General features: G+C 38.9%; 2 protein-coding genes and 1 pseudogene across 6 annotated transcripts in view; 2 read left to right on the top strand and 1 right to left on the bottom strand.

The window, feature by feature from the left end:
• Positions 1–2,608, top strand: part of LOC104588386 (GroES-like zinc-binding alcohol dehydrogenase family protein) — a 32,684-nt gene extending 30,076 nt beyond the window's left edge. For 2 of the 5 annotated variants that reach the window (XR_733775.3, XR_016082279.1), the window contains exon 7: positions 2,320–2,608. The gene's annotated coding sequence lies outside the window, so the exon portion shown is untranslated. Of the gene's footprint in view, positions 1–907; positions 2,223–2,283 lie in introns of those variants that run through there. The other 3 variants (XR_733776.3, XR_016082281.1, XR_016082282.1) reach the window with 2 other exon arrangements.
• Positions 2,609–3,138: 530 nt separating this feature from the next.
• Positions 3,139–13,195, top strand: NDHN (NADH dehydrogenase-like complex N). Its single transcript, XM_010246294.3, has 4 exons — positions 3,139–3,772; positions 11,856–11,972; positions 12,054–12,139; positions 12,895–13,195. Exons 1-4 carry the CDS (start codon positions 3,434–3,436, stop codon positions 12,962–12,964), a joined length of 612 nt encoding a protein of 203 aa, XP_010244596.1. The 5' UTR covers positions 3,139–3,433; the 3' UTR covers positions 12,965–13,195.
• A 138-nt stretch (positions 13,196–13,333) lies between these two features.
• Positions 13,334–14,861, bottom strand: LOC104588389 (putative galacturonosyltransferase-like 3 pseudogene; annotated as a pseudogene).
• Positions 14,862–19,179: the final 4,318 nt, after the last annotated feature.

Here is a 19,179-nt window from a genome sequence, read left to right as displayed (position 1 = left end):
TTACTTTCCTTGCTGACAGAACAGGTAGGTCCTCCACACTTGGTATTCTTGATTGATTTACAAGCCATAAAAGGAAGAAAAGTGCTTATTACTTGGAATTTTTCTGATTTGAGATTGTATTCAAATCATTCAATTCAATTTACTATCCTGTAGAAAAGCATCCTCTCTCTCTACCTCTCTCTATCTCATTTCAGAAATATCCCCTTTCATTGTTTCTAAACATTAATAACACTAAAAAAGAGCAGGGAAATAAAAACTTGCAACTCTTAACCACTTAACGATCCCATGAAAATGTTACTACCAAAAAAAAAAATTAAGGGGCAAAGCAAAGTTTTAACCCCACTGCCATGACAACCACACCAACGCCAATAGCAAGTATCTTGACTTAGTTTTTTCTACCTCCCAACATCAACCGGTTCTCTATTAGAGTTTGCAGAGCTCTTGTCTTTTGAAACTGTTGCTATTGCTACTCTTGTTCCTGCAATTGCCAAACAAATATGTGAGCCAATTATGCATATCAAGATTAAAACCAAAACAAAAAAACAAAGCCAATGTGAACCACTCCCTGACCACTAATAGATGTCTTCTGACCTTATTATTGTTGTTCTGCAATTTCTCTTTATGAGTCTTCCTCAGCTTTCCTAAACCCGTGCTACTGAATCCCTTCTATGCAGTTAATAACTTGGCATTTGTTCTCCTTCTCTTCTGCAATGATAGTTAATAACTTGGCATTCTTCAGTCCACTACCCGACTCCAGTTTCTTGGTGGTGTTGTTATTTGTCAATGTTCTCCTTGTCATCCTTCAAAATCTTGATTGCCTTTCGAATTGGTGTTTGCTTCTTGTTCGATGACTTTTTCGATGTCATTTGAATCTGAAGTGGTAAATGATGCCTGGAATCTGATCCAGGTGCTCCAAGGCTTAAGCCCTGTAGAACATTGGCGAGAGTTTGATCAGTAGCTGAAATCTCAAGGGACGTTGGAGCCCCAACCAAACATAGGATGCATTCCTTGGTTGCTGAAATCTCATCAATAATAGCAGTAGACTCCTCGGCCACTGTATCCGAAGATGGCCAATACTTCTTTCTCTGCCTTTGGACAGCATCATTAGGAATGTAATCTCAGATTAATCAGCAACAATATTCTCAACTTTCAATTGTATATCTTCAAGAACATCATCTCTTATGGAACAACTGTCGGAACTTGACTCCAAAAATGGATCATAGTTATGTTTTAATAGAGAAAACACCATAAAGACTCTCTCATTCACTTGTTGAGTACCTAGAAGTCCAGTACTTCTCGATCTCTTCCGCTGTTCTTCCTGCTATTCTCCCAGCGATTAGAGACCACCTGATCAAATGATATTGAAATCTTAGATTAAAAAAAGGCTTAGGAAGAGCGAGAACCCGGAAGAGTAAGACGACGAAGGAACTAATGAAATGGGGAAAAGGCATCAGACCGACCTGTCTCCAAGCAGATTGTACATCCGAGCAATAAGCGTTTCCTCGTCCTCTGTAAATTCCAGCTTAGAGCCGTGGCTGGTCTCCTCTATACAAACATAAAATAAAACCTAGAAAAGAAAAAAACAAGTTAAAATAGAGTACACATTCAAGGAATACAAACAGGGTCTCATGTCATGAGTAGAGAAGAAAGAGGTAGTGAAGCCGTGGTATGAAACAAACACCTCGAGAAAACCAAATCAACAAGTGTATAATAATAAAATTAAAAGCCAGGAACGCATAATAAAAGAAACCAAGCTGAAGAAGAAACGCTTAATGAGTACAGTACTAAATGACAACAAACATTCTATAGACATCTAGTGCGGTAAATGCAGGAAACAGCCAGGGAAATAAAACCCGGTTGTCATAGCAAATGATCAATGAAAAAGAGTGGTTGGTTTAGAACAAGATGAAGGAAAGAAACGAGTAAATTTGAAATAGGTACCCCGAGAATCCACAGAGGTATCGTCAGAGGAGCGATCCAAATCGGCCAAGCTCCCTGAAAATTAAGCAACATTCCGATGGCAAGCAGCATACTTGCCGATACGTTCAAAAGAATAGAAATTAAGCAACATACTTCTGTCTTCCTAGACATCTTTTACGCCACTGAAGCAGCATACATCTGTCTTCCTGGACTTCATTTTTTACATACTGATCGATTTGGGCGGTTCACTGAGCAAGACAGTTTCAAAAATAACAGATGATTCTTTGCATGCCTTGTTTTCTTTCTTCTCCAAACCTTCAGTCTCTTCCTCAGATAGACAACTCGGCAATCTTAATGTTACAGGGTACTCAGATGTAAAGAAAACGAATTATGTTGCAGGGTACTCAGATGTTCCGGGGAACAATTTGTGGGAGATGAAACGTTCACTTTGCGGGAGACAAACCGTTGGTGGATAGTTTCGATCAGGGTGGGAATTCAATTGCATGAAATAGTTTGTGGGAGATAAATTGCTGGATCGTGGAAGATACAACCGTTTCTTTTCCTATTTCTATTATACCGAGAGTAAATGAAAATGTGAGAATGACATTTGCCATTTATGTTTTTCCCATTCAAAGTTTAAAATGAGGGTATTCTCTCCAATGAAAATTCCAGAAACTATTATATTCCATTTGCACTTTTATAATAGTATAGATAGATATAGATTCTTTCAAATTACAAGAATGCCATTCTTTTTCTTACCAATTTTTTCTCTTTTGTTTTTTTTTTCTTTCAAATTATAAAAATGCCACTCTCTCTCTTATCATTTCTCTTTTCTTACAAATTATAAAAATGTCATATCTCTCCTTATAAATTATAAAAATGTCAGTCTCTCCGGTTGAAGGAAACCTCAGCTCGGCACCTCAGTCATTGAGAGAGATCTTGATTCGGCACCTCGGTCACTTAAGAAGATCTTGGCTCAACACCTCGACAATTAAGGGAGACTTTAGCTTGACACCTTATCAATTAATAAGACTTTATCTTAGGAAACTTGGCTCGACCTGCAATCAAAAATAATCAAGTTCGAACTTCCGACAGCCTCGAACTCAAGTGTTATAATTCGAATCTTGCTCGAAACAAATAGTTTATGAGCGAGCCCTTGCAATGCTGGCTCCCTCCGCTAGTTATTATTATTAAATCCAAATGTTCGTGATGCAGTTTGGCGCATTCTTGAGAGTAGTGGATCCGGAGTACAGTAACCCTTTTTGCCCTTTTATGAGGTTTAATGCATCCGTGATGCGAACACGCCCGTCATGGTCACGAGAATCTTATCTAGGGTTTAGTTTGTTTCGCTCCAAGTCTATGGAGGAGAATCTTATCTTGTTTCTCAACCATAAAATGGATAAAGAATCATTTACGAATGGATGATCCATAAAGTTCATCTCTATACCGACTTCAACATGCATCCCTCTCCCATTCCTGTTATCTCATCATCTTTACAAAAACAAAATAAACAATGGCGGCTGCTATTTCCCTTTACGGAGCGCCAGTTAACTTTAGGCGATTAGCACGATCACCCAATAACGTCCGAAGCGCTGCACGGGTTCGGATGGCATCGGTGAGGTGTGGGATAGAGGATTTCATCGGAGGGGACTTAGTGAGATTTGATCTAGGTCGTTGGTTGTCAGACGTGGAAGAGCACAAGGCGCTAGCCATTTACACACCGCACGAGGGGGGTTACGAGGGACGTTACCTGACGCGGCTAAGGTATCAAGGTTACTATTTCCTCGACCTCTCCGCTCGAGGCCTCGGCGATCCTGAAACTACGCTTACGAAGATTCATCCAGTTTGCCCTGTAAGTCAATTTCTTTTTTTTTTTTTCGGCTAATATTAAAAGGCATGATATTTTTCTTTTGATAGGTTAAACTTCAATCATGATAATTTTTGGCTGGAAAACCATGCTATAAGAAAAACTATAATCAATCAATCGTTATCAACAAAGTGGTAGCAAAAAAAAATAATAATAATAATAAAAATTCAACCCCCAGGGGGGCTGAGATTGAGGAAACGGAATTGGTTGTAAGGAGCTTCTATTTGTTTTTTTATTTTTTTTTATTTTTTAAAATAAAAAACTGTCATGAAACCGAATTCTAGATCTTATAACTATGTTTTCTCACTCTCATTTGGTTAGTTAGTTAGTTGAGGTGTCAAATTGTTAAGTAAGCTGTTGAAAAAATGCCTATAAATTGTAATGAGCTACCGAGTAAGAAAACAGAATACAGATGCAATTTTCTTCCAGTCTCTCTCTCTCCCCCCTCTCTCCTCCTTTCTCTCCCTCTTCCCTTTCTTCTGTAAATTTTTTTTATGTTCTTGACAATCTGGTATCAGAGCGTTCGGTTTTGAGGATTTCTTGGAGTTTTAGGAATCCTGGCCAAGAAAACAAAAGGAAAAGTGGCTGAGGAAACTTGTTTGAGAACGATGGATGATCAGATCAGAAGTCTGGAGACTCAACTACAATCATTCGCTGCTGAAATCCAGCATAAGTGGGAAGCAACGGATTGAATATTTGATGTGATCTTGGAGATGCTGCGAAATATGTCCACTAGCCAGAGCCGAGAGAAGAGTATGCCTGCTGAAAGCCTGAAACTGCCCATTCACCTCAAGAAGGCATTCTGCCAAACCCCAGACATTCTGGAGCCAGAGAAAATGGTCAGCAATGGAGGTATCAACGATCTTGCTCTAATTTCTCCCTCCCAAAATTTGATTTCCCGACCCTTGAGGGTTCAAACCCTAGAAGCTGGATCAGGAAGTGTAAAAAATACTTCCAGATCTATCAAATTCCAGAAGTGCAAAAGTTAGAGATTGTGGCAATGCATTTGGAGGGATGAGTGGATATTTGGTACCATGGATATCAATATCAAATAGTAGAAGAGTGGTCTATTGAGAGGAATTCATAGAAGAATTGTGCAAAAGATTTGGTGAAAAAGGATGCCAGGGTGTGGTAGAAGAATTTACGGAATTAAATCAAACCTCTACAGTGGAAGATTACCAAGAAAGATAAGAATTGAGGTCCTAGATGGGCAAGAATCCAACCTTCATGAAATCCTGTTTCATATCAAGTTTCACCAATGATCTTAAGGCTGTGTTCGGAATCAGTGTAAAATGTCATTGGTGTAAAAGTACACTGATGACTAAGAGTTTGATTCAGTTGTCGCCTGAGAGGCGGAATCCTAGATGCGTCAAGCGCATTGTTTTAGAAAAGCTAGATTCTGCAGTTTGGCTTGGAAATGAAAGTAGCAGCGACGATGACTATGAGTCAGATGGAGCCTCAAGTTTGGGTAGCCTCGATTTGCAAGCTAAACAAAATCTGATTGAAACAAGGAGCCTGAATACGGAGGTGTTGTACTTTAAAGAAGAAGGGGCTACTGCAGATTTTCCCAAGGAAGAACAAAGGGTAGGAGGTGCTGCGTTTGCTGGACAGATTCCACTATCCCATAACGAGGAAGCCAACAAAAAGTCTCAGGGCATACAGGACTTAAATGTAAGAGAACAGTTCTCTTTTGTCAGCATGGATAAGGGTGAACTAGGAAGGGGAGTATTGGGATTGGGTTTTCAAGAGGGTAGGCTAGATAGTGGTGCTTGCTCCACCATGTCTACTCCACAGAAGTCTCCTTGTAAGGAAAAGACACCAGCTTCAGTCGGATTTGGCAAACAGTCTAGTCCTAGCATTCCTTATGCTATCCCTTTCCAACCAGGTATGGATGTCAATTTGTTTTTGGTTACTAACCAGTGTAGTATGCCCGAAACAGAGGTACCAGCATCCCACCTAGAAGGTACAACATGGGTACGATTGGAGGTGGAAGAGTTGGGGAAGGGTTCCTTGAAGGGAAGAGTGGGGAGGTGGATAAAATTTGGGGGCTGATTTGTACAGAGTTTGAGAATCTCAAACAAAAGGAAGGATATGTAGACAGGTTCAGTGAAATGGTGATGGATAGGGGAAAGGAAGGGGTTGATTATGATAAAGGAGGACTTCAGACTTCAGTTTTGCAAGCTATTGGTGAGGGAGGTTAGGACGAAGAGAGGGCTGAAAGGAAAGGACAGGTGAAAACTTATAATAAAAAGAGTGAATCAAAAAGGAATAAGGAAAAGAAGAAACGTTCTGAAGTGGAAAGATTAATTGGTGACATCGAAGGGAACATAAAGTTTAGTGGTAGAGGTGATTGGAGAAAGGGTATGAAGTAAGGAGTGGTGGTTTATGACTGATGATGTTTGCATGATTTGTGACCATGAGAATAGTTAGTTGGAAAGTTAGGGGATTAGGGAGTGCAAGGAAAAGGAGGGTGATAAAGGATTTACTTAGAAAGGAAAGGCTTGACACTGTTATGTTACAAGAAACAAAGTTGTTGGAGTTGGACAAAAGATGGGTGAGGAGTGTGCGGAGGTCAAGAGGAGTAAGGTGGACCTCAGACTTCTTGGGGATCCTCGGGAGGGATTGTCACATTATGGAGGGAGGATGTAGTAGAAGCAATGGAGGAGTTAATAGGGAGGTTCTCGGTTTCCATCAAATTCAAGAATGTAGAGGATGGCTTCACTTGGGTGTTAGCCAATATCTATGGTTCCAATAACCATAGAGAAATGAATGACATGTGGGAGGAGTTGTATGCAATTCAGGGTCTATGGGAAGGTCCATGGTGTTTGGGAGGGGACTTCAATGTAATATGTTTTTTCGAAGAAACTAGTAACTCCCAACAAACCATCACAACTAGCATGAGAAAGTTTAATAGCTTTATTGTTGATTGTGAGTTAAAGGAGATTCCATTGTTACAAGCTAGATTTACTTGGTTTAACCTACAGGAAACTCCCTTGTGCTCGAAGTTGGATAAGTTTATTTTTAATGTTGATTGGGAAAACTATTGGGGAAACTTGGTGTCTAGAGCTTTGCCTAGGGTAACCTTGGATCACTGTCCTATAAGAATAGGTGGGGGATATTTTACAGCTGGACCTAGGCTATTTAGGTTTGAGAACATGTGGCTAACCCACTTGGACTTTGTGAACAAAGTTAAATTATGGTGGAATGAGGAATTGAGGGGGATAAAATGGAAAGGGGTAAGATTTCATAAGAAACTGCAGAGGCTGAGATCCAAAATAAAAGAATGGAATATGGAGCACTTTGGAATAATTGATGAGCCAAAAGTGAATCTAATCTCTAGGATAGAAGAGCTAGATGAAAGAGAAGCTCAAGCTAGATTGGAGGAGGGTGACAGAGACATAAGGAAACAATTGAAGAAGGATTTAGAAGAGGTCTTATTAAGAGAAGAAATAAGTTGGAGGCAGAAATCGAGGCATAGGTGGATCAAGGAAGGTGATGGAAATACAAGTTTTTTCATGATGTGGCAAATGGGAGGAGGAGGAAGAACTTTGTGTCTAAGCTAGAGGTAGGGGGGGAGGTTTTCACTAATCAGGAAGATATTGCTAGGAAGTTTGTGGATCACTTTAAATCGATTTATAGAAGACCCTTGGGTGAGAGGTTGGAATTGGAAGGGATAGATTGGCCAAGTCTGGATGAAGATCAAGTTAGGTGGCTAGAAAGAATCTTTGAGGAAGAAGAGATTAAGAAGGCAGTGTTCTTAATGGATAGATCCAAAGCTCCAGGCCCAGATGGTTTTACAATGGCCTTTTACCAAGATTGTTGGGATGTGATAAAAAATGATCTTTGTGAGGTTTTTAATGAGTTTGCAGATAAGCATATAATCAGTTGGGGCATTAATGCTACTTTCTTGGCTCTAATTCCAAAGAAATCTGATGCCATCCATCGTAAAGACTTCAGGCCAATTAGTTTGGTGACTAGTATCTATAAAATCTTGGCAAAGGTTATGTCTTTGAGGATTAAAAAAATCCTTCCCTCCATTATTAGTCAGGCCCAAGGGGCATTCATCCAAGGACAACAAATAATTGATCAGATCCTAGTTGCTAACGAATGTGTGGAGGAGATGAAGAGGTCTAAGCAAAAAGGCTTTGTATGTAAGCTCGATCTTGAGAAAGCCTATGACTTCGTGGACTAGCAGTTTCTAGTAGAGGTTTTGAGGAAGTGTGGGTTCGGGGAAAGATGGTGTGGTTGGATGTTTGGTTGTGTCAGCTCTTGTCACTACTCCATCATAGTAAATGGGGTGGTAAGGGATTTTTTTCCAGCTAGTAGGGGTATTAGACAAGGGGATCCACTTTCTTCTTTTCTCTTTACCTTGGTAGCTGATGTGTTCATCTCTAACGAGCTGTATCATTCCTCCCCCTTGCTATCGGCTTTGTCCTCAAGGCTGCATCTAGGAAACTTCTTCTGTAATTCGACCTAGTCTTTCCATGTGGCATCTTCTGAACCCATTCCTTCCCATTCCATAAGAACTTCAGTGGCTATCCTTGTTGTTCTTCTTAACCATTTGTTTGCATTGGATAGCAACCGAGTTTGGTTGCAGGGATTGGGATTTAGTCTCCCACCACCTTAGCCTTCAACCAAGAAACATGAAAAACTGGATGTATCTTGCTGTCCGACGGAAATTCCAACTTTTATGCAATGGTCTTTATTTTCTCAATGATTTGGAAGGGTCTGAATAGTGAGTTGAAAGTATTTGTGATTTTCTTAAAACCATCGAACTCTGCCTGTAAGGTTGAAGCCATAAGAACACCCATTCACCGACTTGAAAGATTCTTCTGGTCCTTCCCTTGTCACCATTTGACCCATGTGCGAGGTTGAGTGATGGAAAAATATCTGAGGTAGGTCTCTAGAGTGCGATTGAAGACCTCAGTTTGTCCATCAGACTGGGGGTGATAAGCAGAGCTCATATTGAGCTTGATTCCTTGGGTCTAAAATAGTTCTCCCTAAAAGTTCCTGCTGATGTAGGGTCTCTATCACTCACTATGGATTTGGGTAACCCATGCAACTTGAATACTCCTTCAATGAAAACTTGAGCCACTTCCTTTGTAGTGTAGGGGTGAGCTAGGGACAAGAAATGCCCGTATTTGATGAACTGTCGATTACCAGGATGGGAGCCCTTCTATAAAGTCCAATGAAATGTCTATCCTTGCTTGGGTTGCGAGGACAGTGGTTGTAGTAACCCTGGGGTCGGGACATTCTCAATCTTGTTTCTTTGGCAGGTGTCACACTCCTTCACCCATCATCTGATTTTCTTCCTGTATCCCTTTTCACGAACAAACTCTGTTTATTCTCTATTGTATTCTGATAACCCGAATGCCCACCCGTGGGTGTCTCATGAGCTTCCTCGTATAGCCTCCTCCTGAAATTGGAGGTGGGGCTCAATACTATCCCGGCCTTGCTTCCAAACCAATCCTGACCTCCATTCATATATGGGGGAAGAATACTGGCTGTTAATTACAGCAATTATCTTCTAGAGATAGGGGTATTCAGAAACTTCCTTCCTCGACTATTCAATCCATCCAGGTACTTGCATAGAGATAGCTGTTATTTCTCCTTTAGCTTGTCTAGAGAGTGCATCTGCTATAACATTTTCTTTTCCATGGCAGTACTTGATCTCATTAGTCGTAACTGATTAACTTGTTGAGCAACCACTGTTGTGTGGGTGTGGTTAGTTTTCGAGTTCCCAGCAAACAGCAAATAGGGCCTCCACTTTTTGATTGCAGCCACTACTGCTAGCAACTCTTTATCATAAGTGGAAAGGTTTAAGGCTTGCCCAGTAAGAGCCATGTTGAAATAAGATATTGACTTACCTTCCTGTGAGAGGACAATTCCCAACCCTTATCCGTTAGCATCACATTCTCATGTGAATGGTTGGTTGAAGTATGGGAGATCTAGGAACGGAGTCATAGTCATGGCTTCCTTCAGTGCTTCAAAGGCTTCTTCTGCTTGAGAATCCCACCCTCACCCATTTTTTTTTCTGAGCAACCTGGTGAATGGAGTTGCTATTTGCCCATATCCCCTGATAAATTTTCGACAATATCTGGTTAGACCCAAAACCCTCTTAATTCCTTGCTGGTTTTAGGCCTCGGCTAGGACATAATTGCTTGGATCTTCTTTGGGTCCATGGCAACTTCATGTTGAGAAATTATGTGACCCAGGTAGCCAACCTCCTTAACTGGCATTTGCTGAATTTGGCATACAACCTATGGCTTCATAGAATTTCTAAGGTTGCTCTTAGATGCTTCAGATGGTCTTCCTCAGATTTGCTATAGACCAAAATGTCATAAAAAACACCAGAATAAACCAATGTTCAGAGAATTGGATCGGGCATCAACCTGGAAGAGGGAGAGGTTCACAGGTCAAAGGTTCAATCGAGGTCCAATCGGAGGTCAAACCGTGATGTCGTAAATTTGGGAATGATTGCAGTGGGGTGGGGCAAATTTGGGAATCCTCGTTCCACACAGGGACGGGTTGAGATTTCTAGCTCCATTGGGGAATGGAGTGAGGTATTTGAGTTCGGGGTCAAGGACGGGGTGTGCAAAACCTGGCTTTGTAGCCCTGTTGCCATTTCTAGTCATCATTTTTAGCTTAATTGGGATCAGGCCTAGAAATGTGTGGGACAGGCCTAGGACAATATTTCAGGTTCAAAGCCCAGCCTAGGGTATGGGCTGTGGTTGGGTTAAGCCCAAGCTGTAGCCAGGGGGACCTAAGGGAGCGATGGCCCCTGCCCCCGGTGGCCAGAAAGCCCCACTTATATTATACTCTTTCATGTATATTTCCCCTTCCCCTACTTCCTATCCCAACTGTTGGCTCCCCTCGTAAAAAATTCCTGGCTCTGTGGGATTGGCCCATAATCATCCCAATCTCGAACGTAGGAATGTCAATGGGTCAGTTTAGTGCAAGTTTGCCTTCACCCTAAAACAGCCCAACCTGACTTAATAATTTGTAGTTTCCAAGCTCAACCCGACCTTGGAGGATTCAACCCAATAGTCCAATACTGATCTGATCTGACCCGATTCATAGTCTTTCAATTGTAATTTATAAACATATTTTAGTGCAACTAATGTTAGTTGGAATTTGATTTATAGATTACAAGGTGTCACTTCCTCTATAATGAAAGAAGAAATCCTAAACTTGGTATGGGGTTAGAAGTCATACCAAATGAGGAATAATACCCTCTATACGTTGGAGTATCATGGTGCAATGGGTCAGGGCAGCAAAACCCAAGCCTAACCTGAACTCAACTCTGGTTGAAGTTGCAAAACCCAAACCTAACGCTAAACTCGAGTAAAGCTGGGTTTCCGTTTAACCTGACCCATTGGCGTCCCTACTCAAACTTCCAATATCCAGTCTTTTTTTTCTTCATTTTGATCTGCATCTGATTGATTCATTCTTCTCTATTTATACTTCCACCATCCTAGGAGTCTTCCTTTTGGTTTCGTGCTTATAGTTGTGACATGTTTGAGTTGACTCTAGTTCCTCATCTTTAAAGTCGCCGTTCCTTTTTTTCCAACAAATTGGATACACATGGATCCAAAGAAAAAACGAGCACCAACAAAAGTTGACTATGCGGTTCCGAGAATTAAAGGTGTTGGATGCAGGGTGACATTGGCAAAATATTTACTAGGGTCTCTTTTTAATACCCTAATCCAATTATAGACCCCCGACCAAGCCCCCAACACTTTATTTATTTGTACATGCATATATGGCATTATTCATATTAAGTTACATGGAAAATACTAAAATACAAGTTATTTTTTTTATCTAAATAAAAAAGTTATAAATGCAATATAAAATGCATAATAAAGATACTTGCATTGTTTCGGATCAGGTCGTAAAAGTTAAATCTGTTTAATTATATACTATACTTTTATCTTTACCCAATACTTTTACACTTGCTATACATGTGCCCTCAAACTAATGGCGAAACAGGATTGATGCAACAGACCCTACGTAGCTAGGACAAAGCTTAGATGATGATATATCTATCTAAAAATAAATGGCAATGCAGGCGCACGTAGGAAAACAGCCCATTGCCAGGTGGTATTTCCCACCAGAAGTTGATTACAGGCTTTCTCTATTGCCTCCTGACGCCAGAGGTCTTGTGCTGTGGATAATTGAGGCTAAGGTATTGCTACTTTAAAATATTAATAATTTCCTCTCTTTTGAAAAATTTGTGTACCCAATAATACCCGTCGATCCAATTTAGGTCTTGTCCAAATCAGAATTACAGTTCCTTGCTCTGCTTCCCAGTCTCCGACCCAAGGTGAAGGTCATCGCGGAATGTGGAAACTGGTATGCTTCTTTCTTTAACATATTACATCAAAACAATCTATTATATATCAACCAAAGTGGCTGGACAAGATGATCTGATCAGGCTAAAAAAAGTGGCTGCAAAGATGCTGTTGGATCATCTTAGGAGGGGTCTAAATGACTTGAACGTTTTCTTGGCCACTCTACTATTATGTTGATCTGGGCCGTCTGGCTATGCTAACCCATCCGAAGTCTTGGGAGACCGGATACATACCATCATGGTTTTTAAAACTGATCCGGTGACCAAACTGGTCAGGGGTCCAGTTAACGGGTTGAACGGTCCGATCATTTGAACTGAAAGCTTGGCCCGTTCTGACAAAAATAAAAAACGGTCAAAATTGTTCGAATGATTCAAATGGTTAACTGCCCGGTTCAGCGGTTTGCTGACCAAAATCAACGATTTTGGGGGAAATCCAGTTTTTGGGTAAAACGGAATTGGTCACCTGACTGGTTCCCAGTTTTTCCGGTCCGACCATCCAGTCCAGTCCGGTTTTGAAAGCTATGCATACCATTATGCTGGTCCCGCCTACTGTTATCATTATCACTTTACCAGATCAAATGGTTGTTTACGTCTATTTAAGAATACCCACGGTCAACCCTTCCCCTTGATAAATTTGAGTTAGACCGGGATCTATCCGTTGACATATCTCCCGCCACATTCCATTAGTATCTGTTTTGCAAGCTTCTCTCCTTTATTCATAAATGATCATTCTAATTGGATCAACGTGAATACACAGGAGGAGATTCATGTGGAAACCACTAAAAGAAATTGCAGGATTGCCGTCAAATGATGGAGCAGCAGCTTGATCTCAGACCTAGACATTACTTTCAAATGCATAATAGAGGGCCGGCGGCCTCCAATCAATCTCATGTTTTATCTTCCTTTCACCTAAAAAGTTTTGTCAAAGCCTTGCACTTTGCCTTTTTTTTCACAGTTAAAATGTGTTATTACCAAAAAAAAAAAAAGAAGGCCAGCCCTCCCAACTTTTACATATTTTTAACCAGCAAATAAATGCATTTGCATAGAAATTTGCTTAGGTTCGGATTGGCAATTTTAGGTTTGGGTCTAGGTCATGTTTAGATTAGGATATCTAATCTATATCCTAATGTCAAAAGGGCTTGTAAGAAATTTAAGAGGAAAGATAAGATTTAATGGGGTAGGGGAAATTTTACAAACATTGGCTTAATTCTTCCACCCAAGTTGGGTTCAGGCTTTGCTACGCCCGGTCTGTTGGGTCATGATCGAGAGAGAGAGTTTTACTACTTCCTCCCAAGTTACGCCTGGTCTATTGAGTTTTAATTCTACCAGCCAAGTTGGGTTCAGGCTTTTCTACGCCTGGTCTGCTGGGTCTTGATCCCACTTATTCTTGTAATTTGATACTGGCGGAGTAACCTGTGCTGAGCACGGGAGTGATTGTTAATGTTGCCGGAAAAGAAACTTAACTGATTAGGACAGTGTTGGTAATGAATATGGTATTAAACATGTGTAAAAAAGGGTGAAAAAGAGAAAAAAAAATCACCTTGGAAAGGAAATGTGTATGAACAGTAACAAGTCATCTTGATGATATGCTTTGATGCTTCTCTTTTTCCTTGCCTCTTCTTTCTCTCTCTACCAAATTCTGTGGTCCTTGTTTGGTAGAGGTCTAAAATCAAATTGGGGTAAACCTTGCACCCCGATTCGATTTTGCAGGTATTTGGTAAACATGTAATTTTACACCGAAAATCAGTGTAAAATTACATCGCTTGCTCTCTCTCTCGCCCCTTCTCCTTCTCTCTTGCTTGCTCTTCTTTGTCTCTCTCCTAACGTTCTTCCCCATACCCTGCATTTGTTTGCTCCGGCTGTATAAACGGTTCTGTCGACAGAAATAGTAATGACATTTATGGAATTTTCGTGCGCTTTCATGGACTCCAATCAACGGAGATCTAACGCCTGCCATACTTTCAAGCACTTATCCCAAGAAACGGAGGAGTATTCTTGCTCTCTTCTCCTTTTCTCTTCTTCTTCTTTCTTCCTCTCCGTCTCTTTCTTCCTCTCTGTGCTCTCTGCTTTTCTCCAACAACAAGGACGGCATAGGGCACCCACAAGCTATCCAACAGACACGGTCACCTTGAGTCCAGTCTCAACCATGGCTTCCCCTTTCCACTCCAGTGTATTAGACTCACCTGCCTGGGGTGCAGATCCCTACACAAACCTTCTAGATTATTCCCACCAAGATCATGCTGGTTTCACCTGTTCACCCCTCTTACATCTCTGGCAAAGACTAGTAGAAATGGAGGCATGGAGCCCAACTTGTATATACGCTCGTCGCTTTTGAATCCTCATCCATGATTCTAGCTTCTCTATGTATTTCCCTTCCCTCTATTTGTGGATATTGATGACCATCACACCAGTATTGAAATAACATGACTCTCAGCCTCGAAATGTTTGGGAGAAAAATGGGTCGAACCAGAACTTATCGTTGAAGTAGATGGGGAAGTTGGCGAGGTAGTACTCGGGTGCACCCAGAATGTGGGTACCTAGATTGATTTCCTAGAGCTTAGCCATGTTGTTGACCACAATGAGATCAGAATCGAAGTAGATAATCCGATGAATGTTGGAAGGGAGGGATGGGATCAAATTCGTGTTGAATGTTGAACCAGAACATAGCTTGAAGTGCGTTTCAGAGGCTCTTCTCTCTTTCTTCCTCGCAGAGCAGAACAGGGATGGGATCCATGACAAGATTCAGAGCAGAGTAGAGTTTCAGAGTCAGAGTAGAGCAGAGTTTTAGAGTTTCACTTTTACATCGGAACAACCAAACAACATGAGAGAAAATTTCCAAAATACCCGGGTTCAATTTTCCATTGATCACTAAACCGGGATCAAATTTTCCATCCGATGTAAATTTGAATTTACACTTAAAACAAATGCAGCCTTAGGGTTTATATTTAAAGCTCGTAATCCTTTCTTGCATGCTTTGTTTTTAAATTTAGAAAATGACAATCTAGACCCATTTTCTTCCCTCTTTGTCCATAGCCATAATCTCTCTCTCTCTCTCACTATATCTCTTCCTGATCCCCATACACCATACACTAAATCTATGTATGAAAACTATACACTTACTCTAATTAGGAAAATAAAAGGAAACTAGCAGAAATTTATTATTGCACATAAAGAAGAAAAGATAGAGAAAAACTGAGAGGAAAAGAGAAGCAAGAGTTTAAAATAGAGAAAAACTGAGAGGAAAATAGAGGCACGATCAAGCGGGCCGTGGTGTCTGTGGCCCGCATGGCCCAGCCCGCGGCCTGGCCCGGTACAGACTGCGGCACGGCCCAGCACGACCCATATATACTATTTATATATATTATATATATAATAATATTTATATATTTTATAAATATATATATATATAATATAATATAATATACTATTAAAATAAACAAATTTTTTCAAATTTATTATACTAATTTATTTAATTATTGTATATATAAGCAATTGTATACATCAAAATTCATATAAAATTAAAATTAAATTTTTTTTTTCATTTTTTTTAAATAAATAGGCAAAAATAGCTTTGGCCTGGTCCATGACCCAACTTGGGCCAAGGCTTGGCCTACGGGCCAGCTTGGCCTGCGGCATGAAAATTTATTTCTTTTTTATTGATGTACTTTTACATCTTATTATCAATGTAAATATGCATTGGAAAATGTTTTTTCTGTAATTTGTCAATGCATAAATGTAATGTTGCCAAACATAGGGAAAAAGTGAACCAGAGTGCAAATTTAACCTGAACTAGGATTTACACTCCATTTGCATCGTTTCCAAACGCAGCCATAGGGTCTACGTATGGCTCAGGGTAATAGTCTTAAGTTGGGTAGCATTGGAGGATCAGGTTAGGGTGAAGGTAAACCTATGTGGAACTTGATCCATTGGCATCTCTAATGTCAAATATTATACATTTACCATATTAAACAAAGATAAGTGTGTTGAATATATAAGAGCTATTTTTATAATTAATTATTGAGCTGAATAGAAAAGTGAAAGCCCCCTAAAAGTGAAATCACTTTTCTTTTGAGTCAAATTTGTCAATTGATGATGCTATGATTATACAATAAAAACTCAAAAATAGACAAAAATAAAAAATATAGAAAATACAAAAAAAAATTATATATTGTACCGAAGAAAAATTAACATGATAAATAAGAAATTAACAATAGAAATGGAATATAAAATTTATTCTCATCCATATAAAATTTAAACCCACCAGCACACCATGTTTTGGTTACTTATTTTTATTTTGTAGGTCCTTATAAGGAAACTAAAATTATTATTTTTATTTGAAACTGTCACATGCAACACACATGCACCTTTAGGCTTTTTGACTTTTTCTTGACTAAAATACACATCATCTTGAATTTGGTCCTTCTCCATTGTGAGGGTAAAATTAGTAATTTGAACATCACTATTCAGTTCATTTTATTCATACTCATTTAAGTCCCTAATCTAAGGTTTTAACTTTTATTTTCTCACATTAAATTCTATATTTAAGAGATCATTGTTCCTCATCATTAAATTTCACTAATTAAATTCATGAACAATAATATTAATTACCTATATTTTAAACCAACCAAAAAAAATAAAACTATTTTTTCTTAATATTAGATAAGCAGTTCGCCCATTTGGGTCAAATATGTTAACCTACGATGCCATCATCATCATCATCTATGCCTTTTCCCAATTTATTCAATGTGATATCCATTATTTTTTGGGTGTTGAACTCATTTCTTTTTACTTCTACCCAAGTCCTTCGTACTTTTTAATCCACCCTTGTCTCTTCTACCCCTTAAATCTTGATACAAGCTTCACGATGTTGTAATTAAATAATAAAAAAGTTTTAAGATAGATACAATACAACAATAAAGAAAATTCCGGGTGGTTAAATAAGAAGCATTTTTATTAATGATGGAAATGGAATACAAAATTTAAAACTGACCTAGAAATTAAATACTTTTCCTAAATGGTAGGTTAATGGTTCAACCACTCAAGTAAAATTGGTCAAACAAACCAGACGGTTCAGTTTTGGTTCAATATTCTTAGAAAAGTGATAGTTCAGGTTTGGTTTTGGTTAACCTTTTAAAAAAACTAGCAGTTAACTGAACTGACCGGTATATATACACCAATATATATTATATTATATATTATACTTTTTAAAATTGAATTCTCCTTTTCTTTTCTCTTTGATTGTCATGCTAATAAGTAGATTCCAATCTGATGATTAAAATATTCTTCCTTAAGTAACAAAGTTCGTCCCTTCGTCTTTGGCTCTTTGCCCAAAAATTATTACTTTACAAAAGCCTCCCACTTTTGACAATGACTTCCTCTTTCGAAAAAACCATAGAAAAAACCTAAAAAATCTGCATCTCTAACTCTTCGAGGTTGCTTCTATGAGTGTCCTTCTCAGCTCCCGAAGAAAATGTAGAGCAAGTTGCCGTCTCTCCTTCCAGTCCATTTCTCAAAGTCAAAGAACCTCTGAATCAGAACCCTACCACTAGATTCACTCCTCTTGTGCTCTCTTCTTCTTCTCCAAGATCACTCGATCTCACCTCTGACCATGGAGCTTCTTCCTGCTCTAGATCTTCACAGCTCTGTTCTTTGTCGCGTTTCAATAGTTGAATTTCTACTCCATCTCTCATTTCCGATTGAGCTACCAAGGATATTAGCATTAAGGCAACCTTGGTTCCTGAAAGCACTGACGAGGTTCGAGAGCGCAAAATCGAACAGTATGATCCAAACTTTACTTCTCGGAACTCTATTCGGCCTATGGTACCTTTTCAATATCTACTTCAACATCTACAACAAGCAAGTGCATATTTCTCTCAATTCATGTTTTCCATTTTCTTTTTTGTTGCTGTAAATGTTAGCTTCACATTGTTTCTTTCCTTCTGAATGTAATAAATCTGAGGTTTTTCGATTTTGTTTTAGTTCATTCTTTTATCTATTTCGATTTTTGTAGTTTTATTTCTGTTTTAATTCACTACTTAACTCATCCAATGTTTTTTATTTTTTCCTTATTCATTTTCTTTTGTCGTGTCTTACAAAAGTTTGCTCTACTCTATGCACCTCACACAGTCACACTAGCTCAACCAAACCCTAGTTGGGTTAGATCAACTAGTAGAACAAGAAGGTTTCTTCCTTATTTTTTTTTATTTTGAGTGCATAAAAAAACCAAAAAACTGAACCATGGTTAACTGTTTGCATCGGTTCTGTTAAAAAAAAACCCTACGGTTCGGTTAACCGAACTATGAGCACCCCTACTTATAAATGATTTTCATTGTAGGTCTCATTGATTAACAATAAACTGTATCATAATGAATTTTTTCTTAAATTTTAGGAAAACTTGAAAAATAAAAAGCCATTTATTTCATATATTCTAAATGATTTTCATGATAATGAAGAACTTATGGATTTGTCAATAAAAGTTTGATTTTCTTATATATTTATAACTTATTCATAATTATTTGAACTTTAGATTTATTATTACTTGTATATTTGTGGAACATGTAAAATTTGTATCCATTTATTTCCATTGTATACATGTTATCAAAACCATGGGTTTCAAAATTAGACTGGACCAGATGGTCAGACTAAAAAAACCGATCACCGGTCCGTTTTTCCCCAAAATTGGATTTTTGCCAAAAACCATTGATTTTGGTCAGCAAACCATTGACCCAGGTGGTTAACCGTTCGAATGATTCGTTCTCCGGGTCGGTTTTAAAAACTTTGATCAAAACCGTATCACATGTACTCATATCCAAGCTTACCGATATTTATCATTCATTATCAATTTGCTATTATTAACCTTTTGTTCAAACAAAAAGAAAACTATAATTGGACTAAGTACATATTAGGTGAATTCCTTTTTTTTTGGGAAAAAGAAAAATTTGGTGAGTTAAAACTTCAAATATATATATAATACTACTTTAAAAAGCACGAATGGCCTTAAGAATATTTTTAGAATTTTTTGAGGACAAAGTTTACCCCTCTA

The sequence above is a fragment of the Nelumbo nucifera genome, chromosome 2 (genome assembly GCF_055504915.1).
Source record: "Nelumbo nucifera cultivar China Antique chromosome 2, China Antique-T2T, whole genome shotgun sequence".
Classification (NCBI taxonomy): domain Eukaryota; kingdom Viridiplantae; phylum Streptophyta; class Magnoliopsida; order Proteales; family Nelumbonaceae; genus Nelumbo; species Nelumbo nucifera.
This window is presented reverse-complemented; position numbering and strand designations above follow the sequence as displayed.